Here is a 27,252-nt window from a genome sequence, read left to right as displayed (position 1 = left end):
ATCCGTGTCTCCATCATTTACGTGTCGTGTGTGTGCGTGTGTGTGTGTGCGTGCGTGCGTGCGTGCGTGTGTGCGCGCGCGCGTGTGTGTGTGTGTGTGTGTGCGCGCGCGTGTGTGTGTGTGTGTGTGTGTGTGCGTGCGTGCGTGCTTGTGTGTGTGTGCGTGTGTGTGTGCGTGTGTGTGTGTGTGCGTGTGCGTGTGCGTGCGTGTATGTGTGTGTGCGTGTGTTTTTTGTGTGTGTTTTGTTGGTCTCTTTGTGTAGTGCGTGTGTGTGTTTGTGTATTGTGTTTGTGTGTGTCTGTGTGTTTGTATTGTGTGTGTCTGTGTATTGTGTTTGTAAGTCTCTGTGTGCCTGTGTGTTTTTATTGTATGTAGTGTGTTTTGCGGGTCTGTATGTGTAGTGTGTGTGTGTGTGTGTGTGTGTTTGTGTATTGTGTTTGTATTGTGTGTGTCTGTGTATTGTGTTTGTAAGTCTGTGTGTCTGTGTGTTTGTATAGTATGTAGTGTGTTTTGTGTGTCTGTGTGTGTAGTGTGTGTTTATGTGTGTCTGTGTATTGTGTGTGTAGTGTGTAGTGTGTCTGTATGTGATTGTATTGTGTGTATAGTGTGTCTGTAGTGTGTTTTGTTGGTCTGTGTGTGTGTAGTGTGTGTGTATGTGTGTGTGGTTGTCTGTGTGTATGAGTAGTGCGTTTGTGTGTGTATATATGTGTGTGTCTGTATTGTGTGTGTAGTGTGTTTTGCGGGTCTGTGTGTGTCTTTGTGTCGTGAGCTCAGGCGTACAAGAGGTGAGCGGAGCTCCAGCTCACCTCAGGGCGTTTCCTACGAGCGGCACATCCTGCTCGAGGTCGTCCCTACACCAGCACTCGGAATACCAAGCCTGACTAACACCCCAGTAACAGTGTAATGGTAGCACATATATAGTAATGAACAACAATGGACAGACAAAGAGACAATGACGTTGCTTTGGACATTGGACATACGGGCGTGATGAACCGATACAGTTCAGGGGATGATCAATTAGGGCAAAAAATGCCATACTTTAAAAAGCAGTAGTTAACGGGAAGTGATATGGTAGTCCAGGCTGACTGACAGTCAAAATACAATGAAATGTTGGTGAGGATTAACAACGGGGAAGTAAGTGTGTGTGTGTTTTAGTAGGTATGTGTGTATGTAAATGTGTTTGTGTTTTAGTAGGTATGTGTGTATGTAAGTGTGTGTGTGTTTTAGTAGGTATGTGTATATGTAAGTGTGTGTGTGTTTTAGTAGGTATGTGTGTATGTAAGTGTGTGTGTGTTTTAGTAGGTATTTGTGTATGTAAGTGTGTGTGTGTTTTAGTGGGTATGTGTGTATGTAAGTGTGTGTGTGTTTAAGTAGGTATTTGTGTATGTAAGTGTGTGTGTGTTTTAGTAGGTATGTGTGTATGTAAGTGTGTGTGTGTTTTAGTAGGTATGTGTGTATGTAAGTGTGTGTGTGTTTTAGTAGGTATGTGTGTATGAAAGTGTGTGTGTGTTTTAGTAGGTATGTGTTCTTGTAAGTGTGTGTGTGTTTTAGTAGGTATGTGTGTATGTAAGTGTGTGTGTGTTTTAGTAGGTATGTGTATATGTAAGTGTGTGTGTGTTTTAGTAGGTATGTGTGTATGTAAATGTGTTTGTGTTTTAGTAGGTATGTGTGTATGTAAGTGTGTGTGTGTTTTAGTAGGTATGTGTATATGTAAGTGTGTGTGTGTTTTAGTAGGTATGTGTGTATGTAAGTGTGTGTGTGTTTTAGTAGGTATTTGTGTATGTAAGTGTGTGTGTGTTTTAGTGGGTATGTGTGTATGTAAGTGTGTGTGTGTTTAAGTAGGTATTTGTGTATGTAAGTGTGTGTGTGTTTTAGTAGGTATGTGTGTATGTAAGTGTGTGTGTGTTTTAGTAGGTATGTGTGTATGTAAGTGTGTGTGTGTTTTAGTAGGTATGTGTGTATGAAAGTGTGTGTGTGTTTTAGTAGGTATGTGTTCTTGTAAGTGTGTGTGTGTTTTAGTAGGTATGTGTGTATGTAAGTGTGTGTGTGTTTTAGTGGGTATATGTGTATGTAAGTGTGTGTGTGTTTTAGTGGGTATGTGTGTATGTAAGTGTGTGTGTGTTTTAGTAGGTATGTGTGTATGTAAGTGTGTGTGTGTTTTAGTGGGTATGTGTGTATGTAAGTGTGTGTGTGTTTTAGTAGGTATGTTTGTATGTAAGTGTGTGTGTGTTTTAGTAGGTATGTGTGTATGTAAGTGTGTGTGTGTTTTAGTAGGTAGGTATGTATGTAAGTGTGTGTGTGTTTTAGTAGGTATGTGTGTATGTAAGTGTGTGTGTGTTTTAGTGGGTATGTGTGTATGTAAGTGTGTGTGTGTTTTAGTGGGTATGTGTGTATGTAAGTGTGTGTGTGTTTTAGTAGGTATGTGTGTATGTAAGTGTGTGTGTGTTTTAGTAGGTATGTGTGTATGTAAGTGTGTGTGTGTTTTAGTGGGTATGTGTGTATGTAAGTGTGTGTGTGTTTTAGTGGGTATGTGTGTATGTAAGTGTGTGTGTGTTTTAGTAGGTATGTGTGTATGTAAGTGTGTGTGTGTTTTAGTAGGTATGTGTGTATGTAAGTGTGTGTGTGTTTTAGTAGGTATGTGTGTATGTAAGTGTGTGTGTGTTTTAGTAGGTATGTGTGTATGTAAGTGTGTGTGTGTTTTAGTAGGTATGTGTGTATGTAAGTGTGTGTGTTTTAGTAGGTATGTGTGTATGCAAGTGTGTGTGTGTTTTAGTAGGTATGTGTGTATGTAAGTGTGTGTGTGTGTTTTAGTAGGTATGTGTGTATGTCAGTGTGTGTGTGTTTTAGTAGGTATGTGTGTATGTAAGTGTGTGTGTGTGTTTTGGTAGGTATGTGTGTATGTAAGTGTGTGTGTGTTTTAGTAGGTATGTGTGTATGTAAGTGTGTGTGTGTTTTAGTAGGTATGTGTGTAAGTAAGTGTGTGTGTGTGTGTTTTAGTAGGTATGTGTGTATGTAAGTGTGTGTGTGTTTTAGTAGGTATGTGTGTATGTAAGTGTGTGTGTGTTTTAGTAGGTATGTTTGTATGTAAGTGTGTGTGTGTTTTAGTAGGTATGTGCGTATGTAAGTGTGTGTGTGTTTTAGTAGGTATTTGTGTGTGTCTGTGTGTGTGTGTGTCTTAGTAGGTATTTTTGTGTGTCTGTGTGTGTGTGTTTTAGTGGGTATGTGTGTATGTAAGTGTGTGTGTGTTTTAGTAGGTATGTGTGTATGTAAGTGTGTGTGTGTTTTAGTAGGTATGTGTGTGTGTAAGTGTGTGTGTGTTTTAGTAGGTATGTGTGTGTGTAAGTGTGTGTGTGTTTTAGTAGGTATGTGTGTATGTAAGTGTGTTTGTGTTTTAGTAGGTAGCCTGCAACCTCGGGGTATCGCGGTACTTGTCATGTACGCTAAACGGAACAAAATGCACTCACTAACCTTTATGTTTATTCGTGTTTTCTGTATCAGATATCATTCGTGTTATCAAACAATGCATATTTTACTGATAAAAGTTCATTATTTACATTAGTAGCTCCGAGTAAAAGCCGGGCCTCGCGCTCTGTCTGACAAGGGAGAGAACTCCATCGTATTGCGGTACAGAGAAAAGTTGTGTATGGAGGTCCGAATTGGACAAAAAGAGGACATAATTCTACCAACCACTTCGTATGATCATGCAGGACATCAGTGATTTGTCCAGACAAGTGCAAAGACAGCACAAGTAAAATTCTAAACGTGTTATCAGCAATAGGTATTCAATGCATATTTACCGAAAAGTAAGAGAAAAATATTTTTATAAGTCAACATCAAAATATCAGAAATGATATTTTAAGATAGTTTAAAAATAATTGGATGACAATAATTTGTCACAAAATGGAAAAATGTTAAATGTCAACAATAAATATATAAAAAGCACTTCTAGTATGCCCAAAGTATGTATTTATCTTTTGGTTACTAGTGAAGAACGTATTTCTAAGTTTGGCATTATGGCCCTTATGATCTCCCAATAGATTCTGGGCACAGAGCGGGAAAAAATGTGCGGACTACGTAACTTCCGTTACCTCATTAGTCGCCATGAATATGCAGATGATCTAGTTCAGGTCGATAGAGAAAGTTTACTTGGGGAACTGCGGGTTATATCGTTGGCCATTGATAGATGGGGGTAAGGCAATATTACAACAGATGCCAGAAATATGTATCAACGCATTAATAACTCCTTACTTACAGCAGACGGAACATTTCCAGGAAATTGAAATTGTTAACGAAGTGAGCACTTCCTGGTTACTGATTTGCATTAATAGACAGCCGCTAAGAGGCGTGTCCCGCGTGAACTATCGGAAATCACAAATGCCGCGATACGATGAATGCCGCGGTAGCATGGGGTCCGAGTATATGTGTGTATGTAAGTGTGTGTGTGTTTTAGTAGGTATGTGTGTATGTAAGTGTGTGTGTGTTTTAGTAGGTATGTGTGTATATAAGTGTGTGTGTGTTTTAGTAGGAATGTGTGTATATGTGTGTGTGTTTTAGTAGGTATGTGTGTATGTAAGTGTGTGTGTGTTTTAGTAGGTATGTGTGTATGTAAGTGTGTGTGTGTGTGTTTTAGTAGGTATGTGTGTATGTAAGTGTGTGTTTTTTAGAGGGTATGTGTGTATGTAAGTGTGTGTGTGTTTTAGTAGGTATGTGTGTATGTAAGTGTGTGTGCATTTTAGTAGGTATGTGTGTATGTAAGTGTGTGTGTGTTTTTTAGTGGGTATTTGTGTATGTAAGTGTGTGTGTGTGTAAGTGTGTGTGTGTTTTAGTAGGTATGTGTGTATGTAAGTGTGTGTGTGTTTTAGTAGGTATGTGTGTATGTATGTGTGTGTGTGTTTTAGTAGGTATGTGTGTGTGTAAGTGTGTGTGTGTTTAAGTAGGTATGTGTGTATGTAAGTGTGTGTGTGTTTTAGTAGGTAGGTGTGTATGTAAGTGTGTGTGTGTTTTTAGTGGGTATTTGTGTATGTAAGTGTGTGTGTGTTTTTTAGTGGGTATGTGTGTAAGTGTGTGTGTGTTTTAGTAGGTATGTGTGTATGTAAGTGTGTGTGTGTTTTAGTAGGTATGTGTGTATGTAAGTGTGTGTGTGTTTTAGTGGGTATGTGTGTGTGTAAGTGTGTGTGTGTTTAAGTGGGTATGTGTGTATGTAAGTGTGTGTGTGTGTTTTAGTAGGTATGTGTGTATGTAAGTGTGTGTGTGTTTTAGTGGGTATGTGTGTATGTAAGTGTGTGTGTGTTTTAGTAGGTATGTGTGTATGTAAGTGTGTGTGTGTTTTAGTGGGTATGTGTGTATGTAAGTGTGTGTGTGTTTTAGTGGGTATGGGTGTATGTAAGTGTGTGTGTGTTTTAGTAGGTATGTGTGTATGTAAGTGTGTGTGTGATTTAGTAGGTATGTGTGTATGTAAGTGTGTGTGTGTTTTAGTGGGTATGTGTGTATATAAGTGTGTGTGTGTTTTAGTAGGTATGTGTGTATGTAAGTGTGTGTGTGTTTTAGTAGGTATGTGTGTATGTAAGTGTGTGTGTGTTTTAGTAGGTATTTGTGTATGTAAGTGTGTGTGTGTTTTAGTAGGTATGTGTGTATGTAAGAGCATGAGAGTATGTGCGTAAGTTTGTGTGTAAATATGTGTTGGTAAATGTGTGTTGGTGTGTGTGAGTGTGTATGTTCACTCAATCACTCACTCACTCACTCACTCACGCACTCACGCACTCACTCGCTCACCCATGCACGCACACCATTCGGTCGTCAGCGAAAGTAGATAATTGCACTGACACTATCATGGACATATCTAGGAGCGCCCAACATCGATACAATGGTTGAGTATGTCCTGTAAAAACGATAAACACGTATATATTCTTGGTCCTATTTCGCCATTTTGAAATACTACACTCTTCCACTAGCAGCAATCGCCACACAGCGATAGACCACACGACAGCAGTAATGGAACGAAAAAAGGTGTCTCAGCTCCCTGGGAAACATTTACTGTCAGAATTCCAAACTTAATGGACCATGAAACGATGATCGGACTCCGATTCCCACGAGGTGTGGAGACGAGATAAGTGACAGAGAACGTCAGCCCTGTACTCCTCCTCAAGGCCATCAGGTTTCTTTCCAACTCTTATTTGTATCTGATTCAATTAAATACCGCATCCACGAACACGTCCTTCCTCGCGATTATTTTCTTCAGGGAGAAACGTGACGCATGCCAAGGTAAACATGACTGAGTTCCTGCTGACTCGACCCTATATGACACTATGTCTATCAGCGCGTCCGCACCGGTGCTGTATAGACAGTGTTTACACAGAACACAACACCGTTCCGTGAGGTAATCACAATGGCTGCACGTGGAACCGACTTGGCACAGCGGGGGCGGCGAGGTACATCACTAATTGTGTTAGAGCGCACTTGGAGCCGTTGTGAAGGCTACGTGCCTCGTTAAGAGGTATCTAGCTTGTTGTAGCGTCGTAATGTTTGTTTGTTTGTTGTTTAACGCCGCACTCAGCAATATTCCAGCAATATGACGGCCGTCTGTAATAATCGAGTCTGGACCAGACAATCCAGTGATTGACATCACGAGCATCGATCCATGCTATTGGGATCGATGACATGCATCAAGCAAATCAGTGCGCCTGACCACCCGATCCCGTTAGTCACCTCTTACGACAAGCATACATGTAGTCGCCTGTTACGGCAAGCATGGATTGCTGAAGACCTATTCTACCCCGGATCTTAACGAAGGGAGACCGGTATTGGTTGCTGAAGATCTATTCTACCCCGGATCTTAACGAAGGGAGACCGGTATTGGTTGCTGAAGACCTATTCTACCCCGGATCTTAACGAAGGGAGACCGGTATTGGTTGCTGAAGACCTATTCTATCCCGGATCTTAACGAAGGGAGACCGGTATTGGTTGCTGAAGACCTATTCTACCCCGGATCTTAACGAAGGGAGACCGGTATTGGTTGCTGAAAACCTATTCTACCCCGGATCTTAACGAAGGGAGACCGGTATTGGTTGCTGAAGACCTATTCTACCCCGGATCTTAACGAAGGGAGACCGGTATTGGTTGCTGAAGACCTATTCTATCCCGGATCTTAACGAAGGGAGACCGGTATTGTTTGCTGAAGATCTATTCTACCCCGGATCTTAACGAAGGGAGACCGGTATTGGTTGCTGAAGACCTATTCTATCCCGGATCTTAACGAAGGGAGACCGGTATTGGTTGCTGAAGATCTATTCTATCCCGGATCTTAACGAAGGGAGACCGGTATTAGTTGCTGAAGACCTATTCTATCCCGGATCTTAACGAAGGGAGACCGGTATTGGTTGCTGAAGACCTATTCTATCCCGGATCTTAACGAAGGGAGACCGGTATTGGTTGCTGAAGACATATTCTACCCCGGATCTTAACGAAGGGAGACCGGTATTGGTTGCTGAAGATCTATTCTATCCCGGATCTTAACGAAGGGAGACCGGTTTTGGTTGCTGAAGATCTATTCTATCCCGGATCTTAACGAAGGGAGACCGGTATTGGTTGCTGAAGACCTATTCTATCCCGGATCTTAACGAAGGGAGACCGGTATTGGTTGCTGAAGACCTATTCTATCCCGGATCTTAACGAAGGGAGACCGGTATTGGTTGCTGAAGACCTATTCTACCCCGGATCTTAACGAAGGGAGACCGGTATTGGTTGCTGAAGATCTATTCTATCCCGGATCTTAACGAAGGGAGACCGGTTTTGGTTGCTGAAGACCTATTCTACCCCGGATCTTAACGAAGGGAGACCGGTATTGGTTGCTGAAGACCTATTCTACCCCGGATCTTAACGAAGGGAGACCGGTTTTGGTTGCTGAAGATCTATTCTATCCCGGATCTTCACGGGGGGAGACAATCATGGTTTGCAATCTTGGCTCTACACAAAATCAAATCGTCGTCCTTTAACTGACTGAGTATGGTTTTACGCCGCTTTTAGCAATATTTCAGTAATATCACGGCGGGGGACACCAGAAATGGGCTTCACACATTGTACCCATGTCGGGAATCGAACCCGGGTCTTCGGCGTGACGAGCTAACGCCTTAACCACCAGGCTACCCTACCGGCCTTTAAGAAATAACTGCTTGTCGATGTATAGAAGGTAAGGTAATATGAGTACTGGAAGTGTGTGTTGACACCCAGTATACAGACAAACCTGTGTTACTCACTGATAAAAGAGAGGAGGGGCTTAGGGGACGGACGTGGGGGCACAATTCACGAGCCCGTAGATGTTGTTGTTTCAGATTGATGCAGGTGGAGTCGCTGATGAGGCAGACGGAGCACAACTCCTGGGAGATGGGAGATGTACACTGGGTGTGATGTATATCGTGTATAGACAACTAAAAACATGATTGCATCATGAATCTCGCTGCGCCGTGTTGCAAGGTGGAGATGTGTATTCTCCTATATTTGTTTCTTTTCTGTGGCTTCTATTCCTAGCAACCGATTCTCCCTCGTGTAACATGATGAAGACAGCCGTCCCTCACGGCGCAGTCACATTCCTCTTTCAAGCAGGTCGTGATTCATTCGCGCTCAGGTATTGGGAATAACACTTACCATAACTAATATCACACAGTTGTTATCAGAATATAGGATTGTTGATGCCGATAGACACATGCAGGCGGTATCCTCCAGGCCTGGGCATACAACTGTACAGCCGGATGGGGGAGGGAGTGTTGAGTGTGAGGGAGGTGTGTAGGATGGGTGAAGTGTGGTACAGCGGGAGGCGTGTGGCGTGGTGGCGTGGTGGCGTGGTGGCGTGTGGCGTGGTGGCGTGTGGCGTGGCGGTGTGTGGCGTGGCGGTGTGTGGCGTGGCAATGTGACATGGTGGCGTGTGGCGTGGTGGCGTATGGCATGCTGGTGTGGCGGTTCGTGGGGTGGCGTGGTGGCGTGGTGGCGTGTGGCGTGTTGCGTGTGGCGTGGCGGTGTGTGGCGTGGCGGTGTGTGGCGTGGCGGTGTGAGGCGTGGCCTTGTGACATAGTGGCGTGTGGCGTGGTGGCGTGTGGCATGATGGTGTGGGGGTTCGTGGCGTGGCGCGGCGTGGCGTGGTGTGGCGCATGCTTCTGTATATCGTATCAGCACTTCTGTATATAGTATACACCTGTGCATAAGGACCACCCACAATGTTATAAATGTGTTATCTTTACATTGACTGTAATTTGTTCACGTTGTATGTATAAATTATTGCCACAGTAGCATGTAATGTACACTTGCACCCACACCTCAGTAACAGGTTACCGACCACTTTCTCACAGTTTACTAACCTTTCCAAATGTTACATTTTCAATTTCAATCAAGTTACGGTGTGTGACGTCCCAATTCATCACATTCGTTACGACCAGCATAAGTTGAAGGGAACAAAGCCACGTGAACATCTGTGGCTAGTAAAGACGCGCCCATGCCACCACCTACCACTGGTCCTCAGGGATGCTGGAGTCCTTCAGCATGATGAAGGGGATGAAGAAGACGGACTTGGTGATGTCTCCGACAGACATCAGCTCGATCTGCGTCTCCAACCGAGTCTGTACAAACAGGTCATACAATGTCAATATAGCATACATTGTGTCTGCTTAACGAAATTAGAATACTGAGAAGATATATGTCATAAAAAAAGATAAATTAAGTGGGTGAAATTTACAGTTTGTGTGTTATACCGCTTGTGGCAAGAGTGTTGCCGTATCACGGCGCGGGAACATAGTTTCATACATTCTACTCATGCTTGGAAATGAACCCGATTCTTTGGCGTAAAGAACCCAACGCTTCAACCCCTTGGCGACCCATCGTGCCATGACGATGATGATGATGATGTTGATGACTGTATTGTATTCTCATAGAGATACTTATATATATCCACTATAAAAACATAGTTTCACACATTCTACTCATGTTGAGAATTGAACCAAATTCTTTGGCTTTCAACCCCTTGGCCAAAAATCCTCCCGTGATGATGATGATGATGATGATGCTGATGATGATGATACTTGCCACAGAGACTTTGTGTAGCGTTGCGTTCCTTCTGATAGCCTCCATCATCAGCGACTTCATCTGCGTTAACTTGAAACAACAACACCAACAACGTGAACATCAGGTAAGTAAACTGACGCGTCCTTAATCCAGAATTCTCAGATAGATCGGACTAGATTAATTGCATTATTTCTCATAATCAAGGGTCGACGATCACTGCAATCATCTATTGTTATATTCGTTTTATACGTCGAAAAAGTATTGACACTCACGTGAATTTAAACATCCACATCTTTCAAGTTTGATTCAAGAGAAGTACCAGGTATTGAGTGTTAAGATACTCGCCTGAACCCGAGAATGACTTTTTGTGCGATAGATGTGTGACTTAAATAGCATAATAATAATAATAAAAATTAATAATAATACTAATAATAATACTAATACTACTAATAATAATATAAAAAATATAATAATAATAAAATAATAATAATAATAATAGGCTTTCAAGAACCATTCTCATCTCCCTGGGGAGTATACAACCAAGCTGTGCATCTGTAAAGTCCGTGTTACACTGATGAGATTACCTGTCGGGGAAGAAGTCGCAGTCGAGCGATGTAGTTTTCGAAGTCCCCGACAGTGTAGAGCGGCATCATGTTGACGAACGCGAGGGGGTTTCTTGGGATGCCCTCCATAAAGTTTATCGGGTTCAGAGTGTAACTGCAAGAGAGAGTGAGTGAGTGAGTGGGTGGGGGTTAAACCCGCTTAACGCCGCTTAACGCCGCTTAACGCCGCCTAAATAGATAAGAAAGCCACACGTGACACAGGCCACTGGTGTTTATGACTGTTTAATGATTACAGGACATTGTTTGTTTGGTTGGTTGGTTTGTTTAACGCCGCATTCAGCAATATTCCAGCTATATGACGGAGGTCTGTAAATAATCGAGTCTGGACCAGACAATCCAGTGAATGACATCATGAGCGACATTCTCAGCATTTGGGATCCGATGGCATGCATCAACCACGTCAGCGCGCCTGACCACCCTATTCCGTTAGTCGCCTATTACGTACGACAAGCACAGTCACCTCTAACGGCAAGCATGGGTTGTTGAAGACCTATTCTACCCCGGATCTTCACGGGTTTACAGACCAAAGGTCGTTACATGAACGAATGGAGTCGAAACCATGCTCTGCGGTGGCACTGATCCTGCACATTCACCTGCAGTAACTACGACTCATAAATAACTAAACAAATTTAGCTGCTGTCGTTGATTGCTGTACGGTTCTATCTATTCTATGTAGGAAAGAAATCCCATAAATTGCATCCACAAGTTTCTCAGTGCTTCATGAATCTGAGGAAGCAAAATCACATCCGTCACAGATCAAAGTTGGACAGCTTGGCTTTTGTAACCTACTTCATGAAGGAGTATCCGTCGATGAAGGTGCTGAGCGAGTCGTACAGGATGCTGTATGACGTCATATCCGCTCCCTCCAAGTCCTCTACAGAAATGTTTCGTAGTTCCGTCATCATTTCTTCAGCTACCCACTGGAGTTTGTAGAAAAAAAGAGTTGTGTCAGCGGCCGCGGTTAGCAGTGATATCAGTTCAGACAAACCAGTGGTTGATATTGTGAGCTACGCCCACCACGTCGGGGTACGACGACATGTAGTCAACCATGTTGACTTTCAGCACTGGCTGCTGTAGGTTACCTATAACCCGAACCCCCACGGAGTGAGTGAGTGAGTGAGTACGGTATACTCTCACTGCCCTAAATATATGCCCCCATTTTCTGGTTTTTATCAACAGACCTTAAAATATGGTACTTGTTGTTACCCTGTCTGGCCCTCGGCATTACGTGGCTAAAACAAGGACTGGTCGGCTCGGAGTCAGTATACTGTGTCTGAGTAGGGAATTCATGTTTTATCTCAGTGAGCTAGCACTATAAATCGGCATAAGTCCGGACTACTACAAGCAGCAACACACACACATTCGTGCATGCACGTCGCTCTATAAGGGCAATAATTTTGTACACGACGTTAAACCCCATTTCCCCTCACTTCATGTTGATGCCGGTCAGTCATGCCCTGGTTTCTTGATCTGGATGTATGCCTAAACTAATTATATCGCAACAGTGTTTTATGTTTTAGTGTTTTACTGCACTAATGCCCTTAATAGTCACCAACAGACTCCAATGACCTCCTGACCTCCTGACCTTATTTTCCTTAAGTTTGTCGAGACTGAGGACCTCGAGGTCGTCGTTGTAGTTGTAGATGTTCTTTTTGGTGGCCTGCAGAGGTCGTTCACGCATGCGCCAGTCGAAGAACTTGTTACCAAGTGCGAACAACTCCGCTGATTCACTCTCCACTGGAACACAGTGTGAACAGAATGTGAAAATGGTGTGAACTTGGTGTGAACATGGTGTGAACAGAATGTGAACATGGTGTGAACAGAATGTGAACAGAATGTGAACATGGTGTGAACATAGTGTGAACATGGTGTGAACAGAATGTGAACATGGGGAACATAGTGTGAACAGAATGTGAACATAATGTGAACAGAATGTGAACATGGTGTGAACAGAGTGTGAACATGTGTGAACATAGTGTGAACAGGATGTGCACATGGTGTGAACAGGATGTGAACCGTGTGAACAGAATGTGAACATGGTGTGGACATGATTATAACGAGTAGGGTCTAACCGCGCTGTGATACACCTCCTATCCATATCATGTTAGAGTGAGTGAGTGAGTTTGATTTCACGCCGCTTTAGCAATATTCCAGCAATATCACGGCGGGGGACACCAGAAATAGGCTTCCCACATTGTACCCATGTCGGGAATCGAATCCGGGTCTTCGGCGTGACAAGCGAATGTTTTAACCACAAGGCTACCCGACCGCCCCTATGACGTTAGCAGACACCACACATGAGCTTGATACACGACATGTGGATCCATTGTGGAGAACCGAACCCACTGAACAATGTAATAAGGGAACGGCATGGCTTCTCCACTTTACCCCAAATATATAATCTGGGTATGCAAGAGTGTTATACGACTCTTGATCAAAAGTTATTTGATCAGGGTTACAGCATACAAGGCCATAAATACTATCATTGTGGGTATGTGGGGTATATTTCGAATGTTTACACATCAGTGAAAAAACCGATACTTGATGCTATTCCCTTTATGTTCTCACGTCTATTCCGAACAATTGACTTGCCCTCGCATGTGTTTGTGACAGGTGGTATCGGTTGTATTGAAACACTTGGTATCATCACAGTGTATTGTGAAGTAATTCATCAGAAAATGATGATTATAATTATAGCCTGAGTCGTGCAATGGACTGTGCTTTTAGCAGAGATTTCTAATGGTGATGGAAAGTGACACCAGCTCCTGCTGGGTATGTTACCTCGGGAGTAGAGCGTGATGATGCACAACACTGCTAGCTGGAATGTAACGGACCCCATTCTGAAAGGATAAATAACATGATATGTTCATATCGGAGAAGTAGCGGCTGTAGAGGTAGTGGCAATAACAGTAGAAAAGGTATAATATCAGCGTTGTCAAGCAAGTCACCGCTGATAGTAGTGTGACACTGTTGTGTATCTCCATGTTGAATTTTATCTCAGATAGAATAGTTTGCGTTATATTTCGAGTCGGTCGAAATTATCCTTGGCCAACACTCTGTGTGTTCTATTGTCGCAGATTTGACTAGATTCAGCTTGAACTAACCAGATTCAACTTGAGCTAACCAGATTCATCTTGAGCTAACCAGAGTCAAACGAGGAAAACAAAACTCGTGGTGACAGTCTCGTCACGCCGGAGACATTGTTGTATTGTTCAGTCTGCAGTGAAATCATATTACTCAATTACACTATATCAAAATAAACGATTACCCATCTAAGAACTTTCTTTGGAATTAACATCTCCCAATGCAAACGCCGTGGGGATTTCGGACCAAAACAGATACCAAATACCCATGAATCATTAGAGAGACAAATACCGGTTTTATAGTGCTAGCCAACTGAGATGCGGGAGTTGAAATACTGATACGCCACTCAAACACAGTATACAGACTCCTAGGCGACCAGTCCTTGTTTATTCGATAAATGCCGAGCACAAGGCAGGGTAACAACAAATGGGGATCGAATTACCAACCTTCCTATCTCAAGGCAAACGGTCTATCCACTACACCACGGAGACGGCCTCCGGGCAGACGCTCTATCCACTACACCACGGAAGCGGTCTCCGGGCAGACGGTCTATCCACTCCATCACGGAGCGGTCTCCGGACAGACGCTCTATCCACTCCATCACGGAGCGGTCTCCGGGCAGACGCTCTATCCACTACACCACGGAGGCGGTCTCCGGGCAGACGCACTATCCACTACACCACGGAGGCGGTCTCCGGGCAGACGCTCTATCCACTACACCACGGAGGCGGTCCCCGGACAGGCGCTCTATCCACTACACCACGGAGGCGGTCCCCGGACAGACGCTCTATCCACTACTCCACGGAGGCGGTCCCCGGGCAGACGCTCTATCCACTACACCGCAGAGGCGGTCTCCAGGCAGACGCTCTATCCACAACACCACGGAGGCGGTCCACGGACAGACGCTCTATCCACTACACCACGGAGGCGGTCCACGAACAGACGCTCTATCCACTACACCACGGAGGCGGCCGCCGAACAGACGCTCTGTCCACTACACCACGGCGGCTGTCTTTAGGTATGCAGACAAATGATGGTCAGGTCATCACAACTGGTTTGAAGACATGTTAAGCTTGAACAGATAGCTGGAACGCAACTTGCTTCGCGGAGAAAAGGGAAAAGTATGACATGGCACGAGGAAAATCGGACATACTTGAGTTCATTTTGGTTTTGAGATGTCGTCGCGTTTGGACGTACGTTCGTGACATTGGTTTGATAGTTCGGCTCTATGGGACGCACATTTGTCAGTTTGGTTTGAGATGTCGTCGCGATAGGACGTACATTGAATAGTCTCGTTCTATAGCTCGTCAAAATAGGACGTAGTAGAACGTGTTAGTTACGATAGGATGTCGCAATAGGACGCAACAATGCTGGCCAAAATAGGGCTTAACTGATAGATTGATAGCAATAGATTTTGAGAATCATATTTAGTTGATTTTGTCACATTTACATTTCTTCAGCTTTTTTAAGAAGAGATTCACGTTTAGTTCCCCGAATTTATTATCTGAATTATTTCATATCAAGATAGTCACGTTTAGTTCCCCGCATACAACAGTGAGGGAATTATCATTTTTGTTAATACTTGATATTCCACTGCGCAACAACAATGATGGCGTGAAACGTTGCTCATGCTATCAACCACTGGTCTGCCATTACTTTGTCATTGTGATGAACAATACAGACGCGTAATACTACATTCACTCACTCACCCAGCATGACCCACGACAATGTTCTGCCGTAAACGCACTGCCTTGTCTGTTACTTCTTACCGACGATAACTTCTGCCCCAAACCAACTTCCGACTGTGACGATGTAAGTTCGTCCTACACAAAGCTGTTAACATTACCTCTGCTGTAATCACTGCCCAGCTATGCAGGGATCCCTTTTGTTTTCAGATGATTAATGCTGCCGCTTGGGAAGAATGTGATGCATGTAGGCGAGTCGGTATTTCCATGCGAAACATGACCCAAGTCGTTCAACGTCTTACTCCAACAACCACAACAACATCACCCTACCCACCCCACCACGTCTTACTCCAACAACCACAACAACACCACCCACAACATCACCCTACCCTCCCCACCACGTCTTTCTCCAACAACCACAACAACATCACCCTACCCACCCCACCACGTCTTACTCCAACAACCACAACAACATCACCCTACCCACCCCACCACGTCTTACTCCAACAACCACAACAACATCACCCTACCCACCCCACCACGTCTTACTCCAACAACCACAACAACATCACCCTACCCTCCCCACCACGTCTTACTCCAACAACCACAACAACATCACCCTACCAACCCCACCACGTCTTACTCCAACAACCACAACAACATCACCCTACCAACCCCACCACGTCTTACTCCAACAACCACAACAACAGAGCCCACAACATCACCCTACCAACCCCACCACGTCTTACTCCAACAACCACAACAACAGAGCCCACAACATCACCCAACACACCTTCCTTTTTCACTTGTTTAGACGTCGTTATATAAACAACATTGCATACTAAATGTTTAACTTAAATCCCGTTTACCGAGTTTCTTGTTTGATCTCGTCAAGCAAGTTTCACTTGTTGTGCCACGAACTGTATGTAAACCTTCGCCGTATTCACGGACATTGGTGAGGGAGTAGCTTACAGAGACAGCAGGGCGTAAAGTGACATTGCTGTGAGGGAGTTGGCATGGCTGTGGCCGTCTGTGTGATAATATAGAAGAAGAGGCTATCGCTGTGGGGAGCTTGAAGTAACAAAAATAGTCGCTTCTCTCCCCTGACCTTATACACAGACAGACACACATACATATATATAGGCACACCACGCAAACAAGCACACACTACACACACATATAGGCACATCATACAAACAAGCACACACACACACACTACACACACACTACACACACATATAGGCACACAAACAAGCACACACACACACACACACACACACACATATTGGCACACCACACAAACAAGCACACACACACACTACACACATATATAGGCACACCACACAAACAAGCACACACTATACACACATATAGGCACACCACACAAGCAAGCACACACACACACACACTACACACACATATAGGCACACCACACAGACACACACACTCACCACCACCCATATGCAGACACACAAACACACGTATAAGCATACCACACACACACACACACACACACACACACACCACAGACAAACCAACACAGAGACACATACACCATACAGACACACACACTGACCACACACTCACAGACACACACTCACACATACACTCACACACGCCACCACACACACAGACACACACTCACCATTAGCTTCCAACAGCGGCCTCGAAGATTACAAGAATATTTTTAAAAGTTGATTTTGTATATATAATCTTATCCAAGTGTATGATAAAGAATAAATATAAATATTACTCTTGTTTATATTTTTTATGAATTTGCAAACTCGGAACTACCTTTTAAGTCGCAATTACAAGGGTCGTGAAACGTCCCTGCGTGTTAGGTTGGGAGAATTTACGTTTCAAGTTTTTACACTTGTAATGAAATTAATTATTTAATTTCCGGTAGACAACTGCACACAAAGTATATCATAAATAGGATATTCCATGTGTCGAGTGAAGTATCATGTTTCTCTTATCGAATGACAGGGGAAAGAAGCAATATATTTCATGGTAATATATTGCGAACTGTTTCTTTAGAAAGAATACACTTGGGACATTTTTCACGTTCATATTCTATGAAATGACCTTCACCGATCATCCAGCCTGAACACCAAGGGTCAGGAAGTACAGTGCTTGTGGCTGCCATCTCTACTATCCGAAGTATTCAATAATCGCGGAACACGCCTTCATGTTCAAAACAACCAATAAACAAATCCTAGACCAGGCACCTCCGCGCACCTGTCTCTCCCAAAAACTCAGGAGCCCCTCTCCGGAACAAGTCGGAAATAACCAACACTCGAACCCCCGTCAATCATCCCCGAACTACCAGTCTCCCTCCTCCCCCCTCCCTCAAACTACCAGACTCTCCCCTCCCCATCCCTCGAACTAGCTGTCTCCAACGTGTTCCCCCCCCCCTCCCTCTCGAACTACCAGTCTCCAATGTGTTCCCCTCCCCCCTCCCTCGAACTACCAGCCTCCAATGTGTCCCCCCCCCCTCCCTCTCGAACTACCAGCCTCCAATGTGTTCCCCTCCCCCCTCCTTCGAACTACCAGCCTCCCCCCTCCTTCGAACTACCAGACTCTCCCCTCCCCATCCCTCGAACTAGCTGTCTCCAACGTGTTCCCCCCCTCCCTCGAACAACCAGCCTCCAATGTGTTCCCCTCCCCCCTCCCTCGAACTACCAGCCTCCAATGTGTTCCCCTCCCCCCTCCTTCGAACTACCAGCCTCCAATGTGTTCCCCTCCCCCCTCCTTCGAACTACCAGCCTCCAATGTGTTCCCCTCCCCCCTCCCTCGAACTACCAGCCTCCAATGTGTTCCCCTCCCCCCTCCCTCGAACTACCAGCCTCCAATGTGTTCCCCTCCCCCCTCCCTCGAACTACCAGCCTCCAATGTGTTCCCCTCCCCCCTCCCTCGAACTACCAGCCTCCCCCCTCCTTCGAACTACAAGCCTCCAATATGTTCCCCTCCCCCCCTCCCTCGAACTACCAGTCCCCCCCTCCCCCTTCCCTCGAACTACCAGCCTCCAATGTGTCCCCCCCCCCTCGAACTACCAGCCTCCAATGTGTCCCCCCCCCTCGAACTACCAGCCTCCAATGTGTTCCCCTCCCCCCTCCCTCGAACTACCAGCCTCCAATGTGTTCCCCTCCCCCCTCCCTCGAACTACCAGCCTCCAATGTGTTCCCCTCCCCCCTCCCTCGAACTACCAGCCTCCCCCCTCCTTCGAACTACAAGCCTCCAATATGTTCCCCTCCCCCCCTCCCTCGAACTACCAGTCCCCCCCTCCCCCTTCCCTCGAACTACCAGCCTCCAATGTGTCCCCCCCCCCCTCGAACTACCAGCCTCCCATGTGTCCCCCCCCCCCTCCCTCGAACTACCAGCCTCCAATATGTCCCCCCCCTCCCTCGAACTACCAGCCTCCAATATGTCCCCCCCCCCCTCCCTCGAACTACCAGCCTCCAATATGTCCCCCCCCCTCCCTCGAACTACCAGCCTCTAATAATGTGTTCTCTAATAATGCTGTAATACTTTGAAGCATTGCGTTTTTTAGAAAATAACTGGTTTTAGTTGTTTGGACCCAAAACAACATTTCAGATGCATGTAATATGTGGATCACATTCCTGGATCCCGCTGTGATATTTGCTGAAAGCGGCGTAAAACCTCACTCACTCCACACTAGCTTTAATATGAGGAACACGTGTCATTAGTGGGGTGTACGGGTTTTACCGGCTGAGCTGGCCGCGACCTCGTCATGTCCACTAACGGTCGGCTGCTAGATGCGTGTACACCCCGCTTGTGACACATGTACTCCATATTGCAAGAACGTCGGGGTGAAATTATTTCTGGCAATGTCAGATCCGCTTGACGACCGCCAGTGGGTTTGACATGTGATCAGGGTAAGTTATGGAGTGACAAGCACATGACGTCCTATGACACATTATGACGTCATGACAACCGCACAGACTGCCTGACAAACTAAGCTGGTTCCCGGCTCTATATGCGCGTCTTCAGCTTTATAATATGAGACGGGGCCCAGCTTACCTGACACATTTGCATGAGTTTTTATAGACTGGTTCGACAAACTGGAACCGAACGGAGGATATCCGGGAAACAGTCTGGGTTTTTTCCACTCTCCTACCCAGAGTTCCTTGCGGTGATCCTCTCCCACAGGCCCCGAGATTCGTCACACCTAACACTGTCCACTCAGCAAGAGTATAGACATTCAGATAAACACATGTCAAGAATGGTTAACATTCCTAATATCCGTCATTTTGTTATAAGCGTGTTCGTTATAAACGCATTTGATTGTATTGTCATGCACCTCGCTGTCGCAGTTGTAGTAGCAAATCTCTCTATATATATAATTATAATTATACAAAATAACAGGAAAAAGCGCACAAAGGCTACAATTAGGCCACTTTGCTCTGTTTCAGAATAATCACATAATTAGAGACCGGTCCGGTCAAGTCCGGAAAAAAGTCCGGATATGCAAATTAACTTGTGGTAGTGGTGTATTGCTACGTGATCACTGCGCCGGAGTTTGGGCTTTTTGGCCAATCAGAGAGCTGGGTTGTATTGCTGGTCATGGTCATCTCCACCCACATGTCATCAAGTGTCTGCTACTGCAAACACAAGTCATCTCCGCCTCCTCCACAGGTAGGATGTCAAACTCATCTATATGTCGAGACCATTCTGAAACTATTTTTACACCTACGAGGGCAAACACATAGAGAATCTCACCAGTGTGTCTTTCCACGGAGTTGTTTCACTTTTATCATCTCGTCTTGATATAGACACGAGGGTGCAGTTTTATTTATCCCCCAACATCATTCTTCAAACTTTTTCAGTTTGTAGACAGTAATAAGCAGTGTAAATAGAGAATACTACACTCATTCTCGTTAGATACCATTTTTACGAAACGAGTGGACTTTCTATGGTATCTGACCGAGCGAAAGCGAGGTCAGATACCATAGAAAGTTCACGAGTTTCGTAAAAATGGTATCTAACGAGAATGAGTGTGGTATTTTATTTATTACCCACGTTGAATATATATTTAAGTGTAAATACATAACAACTTGCGTTCGTTGACAGACCAAACTGAAACCGGTTGCAAAATCTGGTTGCGCATGATATATGACCAAATATGGGCATTGTTGACATGTGTATGCATACGCATTAACAACATGCGCCTGCTGATCTGTTTACAAACAAACCAGCACCGACGCTCAAGATCCTTTTGGAAGAAAGTCTTCAACTTATGGTAATTCAAGCGCCATGTTGTTAGTACGCAGGACACCGATGAGAAAATTTGAAATCTCACATTAGCGCCGCGCTTTGAATATCGGACCAACAGTCACACGCATCACACTGCCGGGGTCCTGTCTGTGCAATCAAAATGGTTCGGTTTCCTTGATCTATCAGCTGAATTTATATCATGTCCGTACCATTTTGGAAGAGGGAAATCAGACTGTTCGCCAAAGACATTCATGTTAACTGTACCACCCTTTACCGAAGACGTGAAAATCAACAAACTCAAATCTGCTTGCATGTCAGTGATAGCTTCGAACGATCGAAGGGCAAGGTCGCCACCGGAATAAGAAAAGACAACCGCGATCCACTCACAGCGTTTTACTCTAGAGATAGGGAATGTTACTGTTCACATTTGGGATGTTTTGGGCCACAAAATCAGAAGTCAGGCACACTTCCACGGAGTTTTCGAATGATTTGTATCGGAACTGTGAACTTTAAGTTATCTGGTCGTGCTGTGTTCGTTCATTCATGAACAACACTTCCCGAAACAGCGCCACAACATACGCTTCAAAGGGGACACCGATGGCACAACCGGATCATCCCAAGTAAGTCTAGATATTTGTCCAGATAGTTTAAACAGACTTCATTTCACCACGTTTATCCTTTTACGTTACATCAAATTGAAAGTTGCGAAATGGTCGGGTGTGTCACGCTCAAGGGACGCGCTCGATCGGCAGTCGTACATTGTAAATCGATTCATAGATCTAGCTCGATTATACGTCTGTAGGAGCTCAATGCATAACTTATATAGAATGCAAACCGAATTTGATGCGAGTGACTATCTTGTTTGGTTTAATAAAGTGTTTGTAAATATCTCTCGTGCTCATGAATTTCTTCAGTTCTGCCTTGTAATCGCAAAATGAATGACGTCTCGCGATTTTTTATGAATGAAAAAAGTAGTCCCGGTGTGACAGAGGTCACGGTTATCCAATCAAAACGAATAAAACAAGGTCAACCTTGTACGACACACGTGTAACGTACGGATTTAGTGTCTTACCACCTGTATCTTCACCACGTGGGTAATAAAAGTGTAAAGGTTCTGCTAACAACTTAAGTAGAAGAGCCATTTTCATTTGATTTTGACGTCATGATAACAATGACGTCACAATTGTCAGCAAAGCATTGTGATGCAATTTCATTGCAGCGATATGTCCTGTGGGAGCCAGTTTGCGATGATAAATCTAGGTTAATAAAATTCATCATATTACGTCATTTTACGTCATGCGACAACAGGGCATTTTTTCCGTCATCCGGAGGGCATTGTTGACGTCATTCGAATCTTATTGTGACGTGAGGTCTGAGTGACGTCACACTCGCAACGCCGTCACAGCTGAAGACGTCATTCGATAAATTATGGTTCCGCTGCTTTTGCGACTTAGTGTCCTTATAGGTAAACAGTCACGATATGGCTGAAATACTGCCGATGTGACGTTAATCTTAACTCACTCACTATAGGTAAACACTAAACTTCGTCTCTGTATGTGGACATATTCGTCGGTAATATATGAACATTATATTCGTGTTCATGTCATACTATATTTGCGATAATTTGCGGAAATTCCGGTATTTTCATCGCACTCGCTCGAGAAATACCGGAATTTAGACACTTATGTCGTAAACCTAGTATGACATGAACACTCATATAATATCCTCTATGTACAGCATCTGTGTGCAATCATCACTTAGCTATTCTTGTCACAATCCTTCCTCCGAATATCGTCTACATTCTGCTGTATTTGTACAACTTAATGTTTGTGTAATTGTTTCAAAGGGAGGACATGCTCACCCATCTCTTTCCAACACACGTCTGGAATTAACACGGGCGGGTCAGGAGGATCACCCAGGACGAACTGATTGGGTGATGTATCATCCCAAACTGGCTCCCACAGGAGATATCATTTGGGTGAGATCAAGCGATATCAACATTATAGATATCGCTGCAATGAAATTGCATCACAATGCTTTACAGACCATTGTGATGTCATTGGTCACCATGACGTCACAATCAAATGACATCACTAATGGCACTGCTACTGAAGCTGTTAGCAGTACTTTTTACACTAAGACACTGCTTATTACTGTCTACCAACTGAAAAAAGTTGGAAGATTGATGTTGGATGATAAATAAAATCCCTATCGTGTCTTTTGATATCAAATATATCAACACGAGTTGATAAAAGTGAAAATCCCCGGCGAAAGAGATTCGGGTGAGATTCTCTATATGTTTGCCCTCGTACGTAGTAAAAATAGTTTCGGAGAGGCTTCGAGAAATAGATGAGTTTGACATTGAAAGAATGATGTTGGATGATATTTGATATCCAAAGACACTCGGGTGAGATTATCTATACATATTGTCTGAAACAATACACGATTACTACAAACACGAAATGCAAAATTTCAAATAGTGAAAAAATACCTCCCCCTCACCCCTCACACACGCGCGTCTTTTGTTTTTAAAAAAAGCAACAGTTTTACCAAACTATCTGTAAATAATGTCTGGGATGAAAATGTGCTCGTTCAGGACAGGAATCTTAAACATGATAAATAGATGTCAAGGCATGAAGACATTCTATCTCTCCGTGTGGTTATAATATTCCCATATAACACACACGCTCGCAGTCATAACTGACATATCGGAGTAAACTAGGGATTTGAGCTCTGAAGTTGCCTGCTAGGGTTTGAGCCAGAACCTCTTCCAGGAATGCTAATTTTAGACTCCATTCACAAACACATAACCTCAGAGCATGAAATATGTTTGTGTAGATTCTCACGGGTAAACACGCCAACAATTATAACCTCGGTAATGACCAGTTGCTAGTTGTGCGTGGATAGATGCGTCAATTACAGAGTTTTGCGATCCATTTGTAGTCAGACGTCGGAATCGGAGCTAGTCCTAACATTTTTCCAATTAAGAACCAGGCTTGGTAAGAAGAACGAGTGCAACAATTCACCAAACTTTACCGTACAGGTTCTTGTCGATACACATGGCTACATCCAGTTTACCGTACAGATTCTTGTCGATACACACGGCTACATCCAGTTTACCGTACAGATTCTTGGCAATACACATGGCTACATCCAGTTTACCGTACAGATTCTTGGCAATACACATGGCTACATCCAGTTTACCGTACAGATTCTTGGCAATACACACGGCTACATCCAGTTTACCGTACAGATTCTTGGCAATACACACGGCTACATCCAGTTTACCGTACAGATTCTTGGCAATACACATGGCTACATCCAGTTTACCGTACAGATTCTTGGCAATACACACGGCTACATCCAGTTTACCGTACAGATTCTTGGCAATACACACGGCTACATCCAGTTTACCGTACAGATTCTTGGCAATACACATGGCTACATCCAGTTTACCGTACAGATTCTTGGCGATACACATGGCTACATCCAGTTTACCGTACAGATTCTTGTCGATATACATGCCTACAGCTACTTTACCGTTAAGGTTCTTGTCGATACACATGCCTACAACTACTTTACCGTACAGCTAGTTTGCCGTAAAGGTTTGTCTTGATAGACTTTCCCCTAGCTAGTTTACAGTAAAGGTTTGTCTCGATAGACTTTCCCCTAGCTAGTTTACAGTAAAGGTTCTTCTCGATAGACTTTCCCCTAGCTAGTTTACAGTAAAGGTCCGTCTCGATAGACTTTCCTACAGCTAGTTTACAGTAAAGGTTTGTCTCGATAGACATATTAGACATGTCTATTGTTATTTCTCATTCGACGAAAGCTACATAACATCACAAAACATCACATAACATCACATAAATGCACATAGTATCAACATTCTTGTTTCTATGACCACCTACATTAATGATCACTGATCGATGATCAATATTTCAGAAATTCTCTTATATCGAAATGCCTTATAACCAATGCGTGACTTTAGCAATTTTCGCGACATCCGTAATTGAGTTGATTGCCCACTGACGTGGTAACAGTTACCCCTCCCCGGGAGTTACAGCCTGTTAGACAGTTCGTGCATTGTTTTGTATGTCTTAAACTCTGTTCTATCATGTCTGTTGACATAGCAACACCCGCAGGCATTGAGTCGATGTTGCACAGACATGGCGCAAGTCCCTTCAAAAAGATGTAGATGTTCGCCCAGCTTGCAAGTCAGTTCCCACCTGTTGTACGAGTCTGAGGCACAACATTCCTGTAATGCTGTAACTCTGTAGCGCTGTAGCGGTGTAACGCTGTAACGCTGTAGCGCTGTAACGCTGTAACGCCGTAACGCTGTAACGCTTTAACGCTGTAACACTGTAACGCTGTAGCGCTATAACGCTGTAACGCTGTAGGGCTGTAACGCTGTAACGCTGCCTGTTCTGGTGTGTTCTGTGTGTCAGATAACATAGGAGGGTATGGACATGGACTGGCTTGATATTTACTGCATTGTCACAGTGTGTGAGTATGGTTTTACGCCGCTTCTGGCAAGATTCCAGCAACATCGCGGCGGAGGACACCAGAAACAGACTCCATGTACTATGTGGGGAATCGATTCCGGACAATAGTTCTTTCATAATTATATAATCATTTTTATCTAATAAAATATTTGATTCACGAATATCAGTTTTGGGGTTAAAAAGGTACACTTTTCCACCACACACGTCTGTTACTACAACCATTACTCCACTTTTTCTATTACAAACTGTTTGTGTTTGGTAAAAACTGTGAACTCAATTTCATGACACGGAATCATCACTGACTGAACGTAGCAGCGGGACAATAACCAAAGCTGAACTTCTCGGCAGAAAGGTTTGGTATTCACAAAGGATTGATATCTGGATTCTAAAAGGCTTGTTTATAAAAGTGTCCAGTGACGCTTACTCTGGTTCTTTTGTTTGTTTGTTTGGTGTTGAACGCCGCTCTCAATAATATCCAGCTATATGACGGAGGTCTGTAAATAATCGAGTCTAAACCAGACAATCCAGTGATTGACATCATGATCATCGATCTACGCAATCGGGATACGGTGATATGCATCAACCAAGTCAGCGAGCCTTACCACCCGATCCCGTTAGTCGCCTCTTATGACAGTCATAGTCGCCATCTCGGATTCTAAAAGGCTTGCTATCTATTAAAGTATCCGTTGACGAATTATCGTGTTTTAAAAGGCTTCGTTTTCCACACAGTAATCCTTTGACGGATATCCGTATTTTGAAAGCTCTTGTACCCACAAACATATCCGGTGAGAACCGGGTCCATTTCCGGTAGGTACCCCGTGTTATCCGTCAGTAGTCCGGCGGAAAGAACCGTTAGGATGCTGCCCAGCCTGCCCTGTATCCCGACCTTGACCTTCACGGGCACTGTGATACATCCATTGAATCCTTGGTCCGTTGAAGGAAGTGTAGCGATTGTAAACCAGATGCTCCCGTGACAACACGACGCCCTTCACGGCCCGATACGTCAACATTAAGTGTTTATATCTCCGTCTCGCGGAAAGACATAACTCATTATGTATATTTGTTTCCAGCACATTTCCCACATCACTCCCACATCCCAAAGCGAGCAGACCGTTGAATATAGGGCAGGAGGGGGGATCCACGCGGAGGGGGAGTTGGGGGAGGTGTTCTCAGAGAGAGACCTTGACTTCTCATCTCATTTGTTCTTGGTGGTTGCAAGCACTATTGGACTGCTGACAAACTATTTCTCCCAAAAGCATCGACTTACAATGGAATGCGCCATTTTGTCTTGAATTATGCTGATTTGACTATTATCTCTGCATGTGGAGACGGTAGACTCAACACACGCATGGAACACATGATTAGTATACATAGTCATATATGTAACAATCATATCAATGCAGACAAACGCGCCAACCTACAAGGACACCTCATGTTTTTACCCTGGAGACGTACAACATAACAGAACTCATCAAAATACATTATCAAGCTTCGAAGAATTTCCCTTAACAAGAAATAAAATATGAAAGAGAAGAGAAAATATTACGTCAGGGACAACGATTACCGTTGGCATAACCAAACAAAAAATGAGAATTCAGTTCAGTTCCAAAATATATTCTAATTCCGCTAAAACATTCATTTGGATTTTATTGTAGGTGAGAACATGTAGAGAAAGTAGCACTAACCTGTTGCTCGGCGCTTCTGCTCGCCCCAAACAAGTGGTGGAGTTATTTTCGTGTGTAAATGTGCCAGAGTTAAGAGCCGTGTGCAGAACAGAGGGCGGGGATGATCGTCGTTGTTCATCCTGTTGTCATGGAAACTGCATGCATCGGATACAAATTCCAAGTTGAGTGTTTTCTTGATGGAAGGATTCCGTGTGCTCTGCACCTGAAATACGGCGACTTCACTGAACCGTAAATATAGGATATATAACATACGTATTCCCTACACCGGCGGATATAGAATATATAACAATCGTATTCCCTACACCGGCGGATATAGGATATATAACATACGTATTCTCTACACCGGCGGATAATCCACGTTGAAACGTCGACAGTCGTTTTTCAACGCTGT

At 44.1% G+C, this 27,252-nt stretch overlaps 1 protein-coding gene across 1 annotated transcript in view; it reads right to left on the bottom strand.

The window, feature by feature from the left end:
* Window positions 1–26,929, bottom strand: part of LOC139477916 (uncharacterized) — a 41,516-nt gene extending 14,587 nt beyond the window's left edge. The window contains exons 1-7 of the mRNA XM_071260360.1: window positions 26,862–26,929; window positions 13,452–13,510; window positions 12,256–12,407; window positions 11,460–11,590; window positions 10,632–10,764; window positions 10,069–10,137; window positions 9,496–9,605 (exon numbers count right to left, since the gene is read on the bottom strand). Coding sequence (XP_071116461.1) covers window positions 9,496–9,605; window positions 10,069–10,137; window positions 10,632–10,764; window positions 11,460–11,590; window positions 12,256–12,407; window positions 13,452–13,509 — 653 coding nt within the window. The 5' untranslated portion in view covers window position 13,510; window positions 26,862–26,929. The remainder of the gene's footprint in view (window positions 1–9,495; window positions 9,606–10,068; window positions 10,138–10,631; window positions 10,765–11,459; window positions 11,591–12,255; window positions 12,408–13,451; window positions 13,511–26,861) is intronic.
* Window positions 26,930–27,252: the final 323 nt, after the last annotated feature.

This window comes from Haliotis cracherodii, unplaced genomic scaffold, assembly GCF_022045235.1.
Source record: "Haliotis cracherodii isolate W230 unplaced genomic scaffold, xgHalCrac1.p SCAF_37, whole genome shotgun sequence".
NCBI lineage: Eukaryota > Metazoa > Mollusca > Gastropoda > Lepetellida > Haliotidae > Haliotis > Haliotis cracherodii.
The sequence above is the reverse complement of the archived record's forward strand: the minus strand, read 5'-3'. Positions and strand labels throughout refer to the sequence as shown.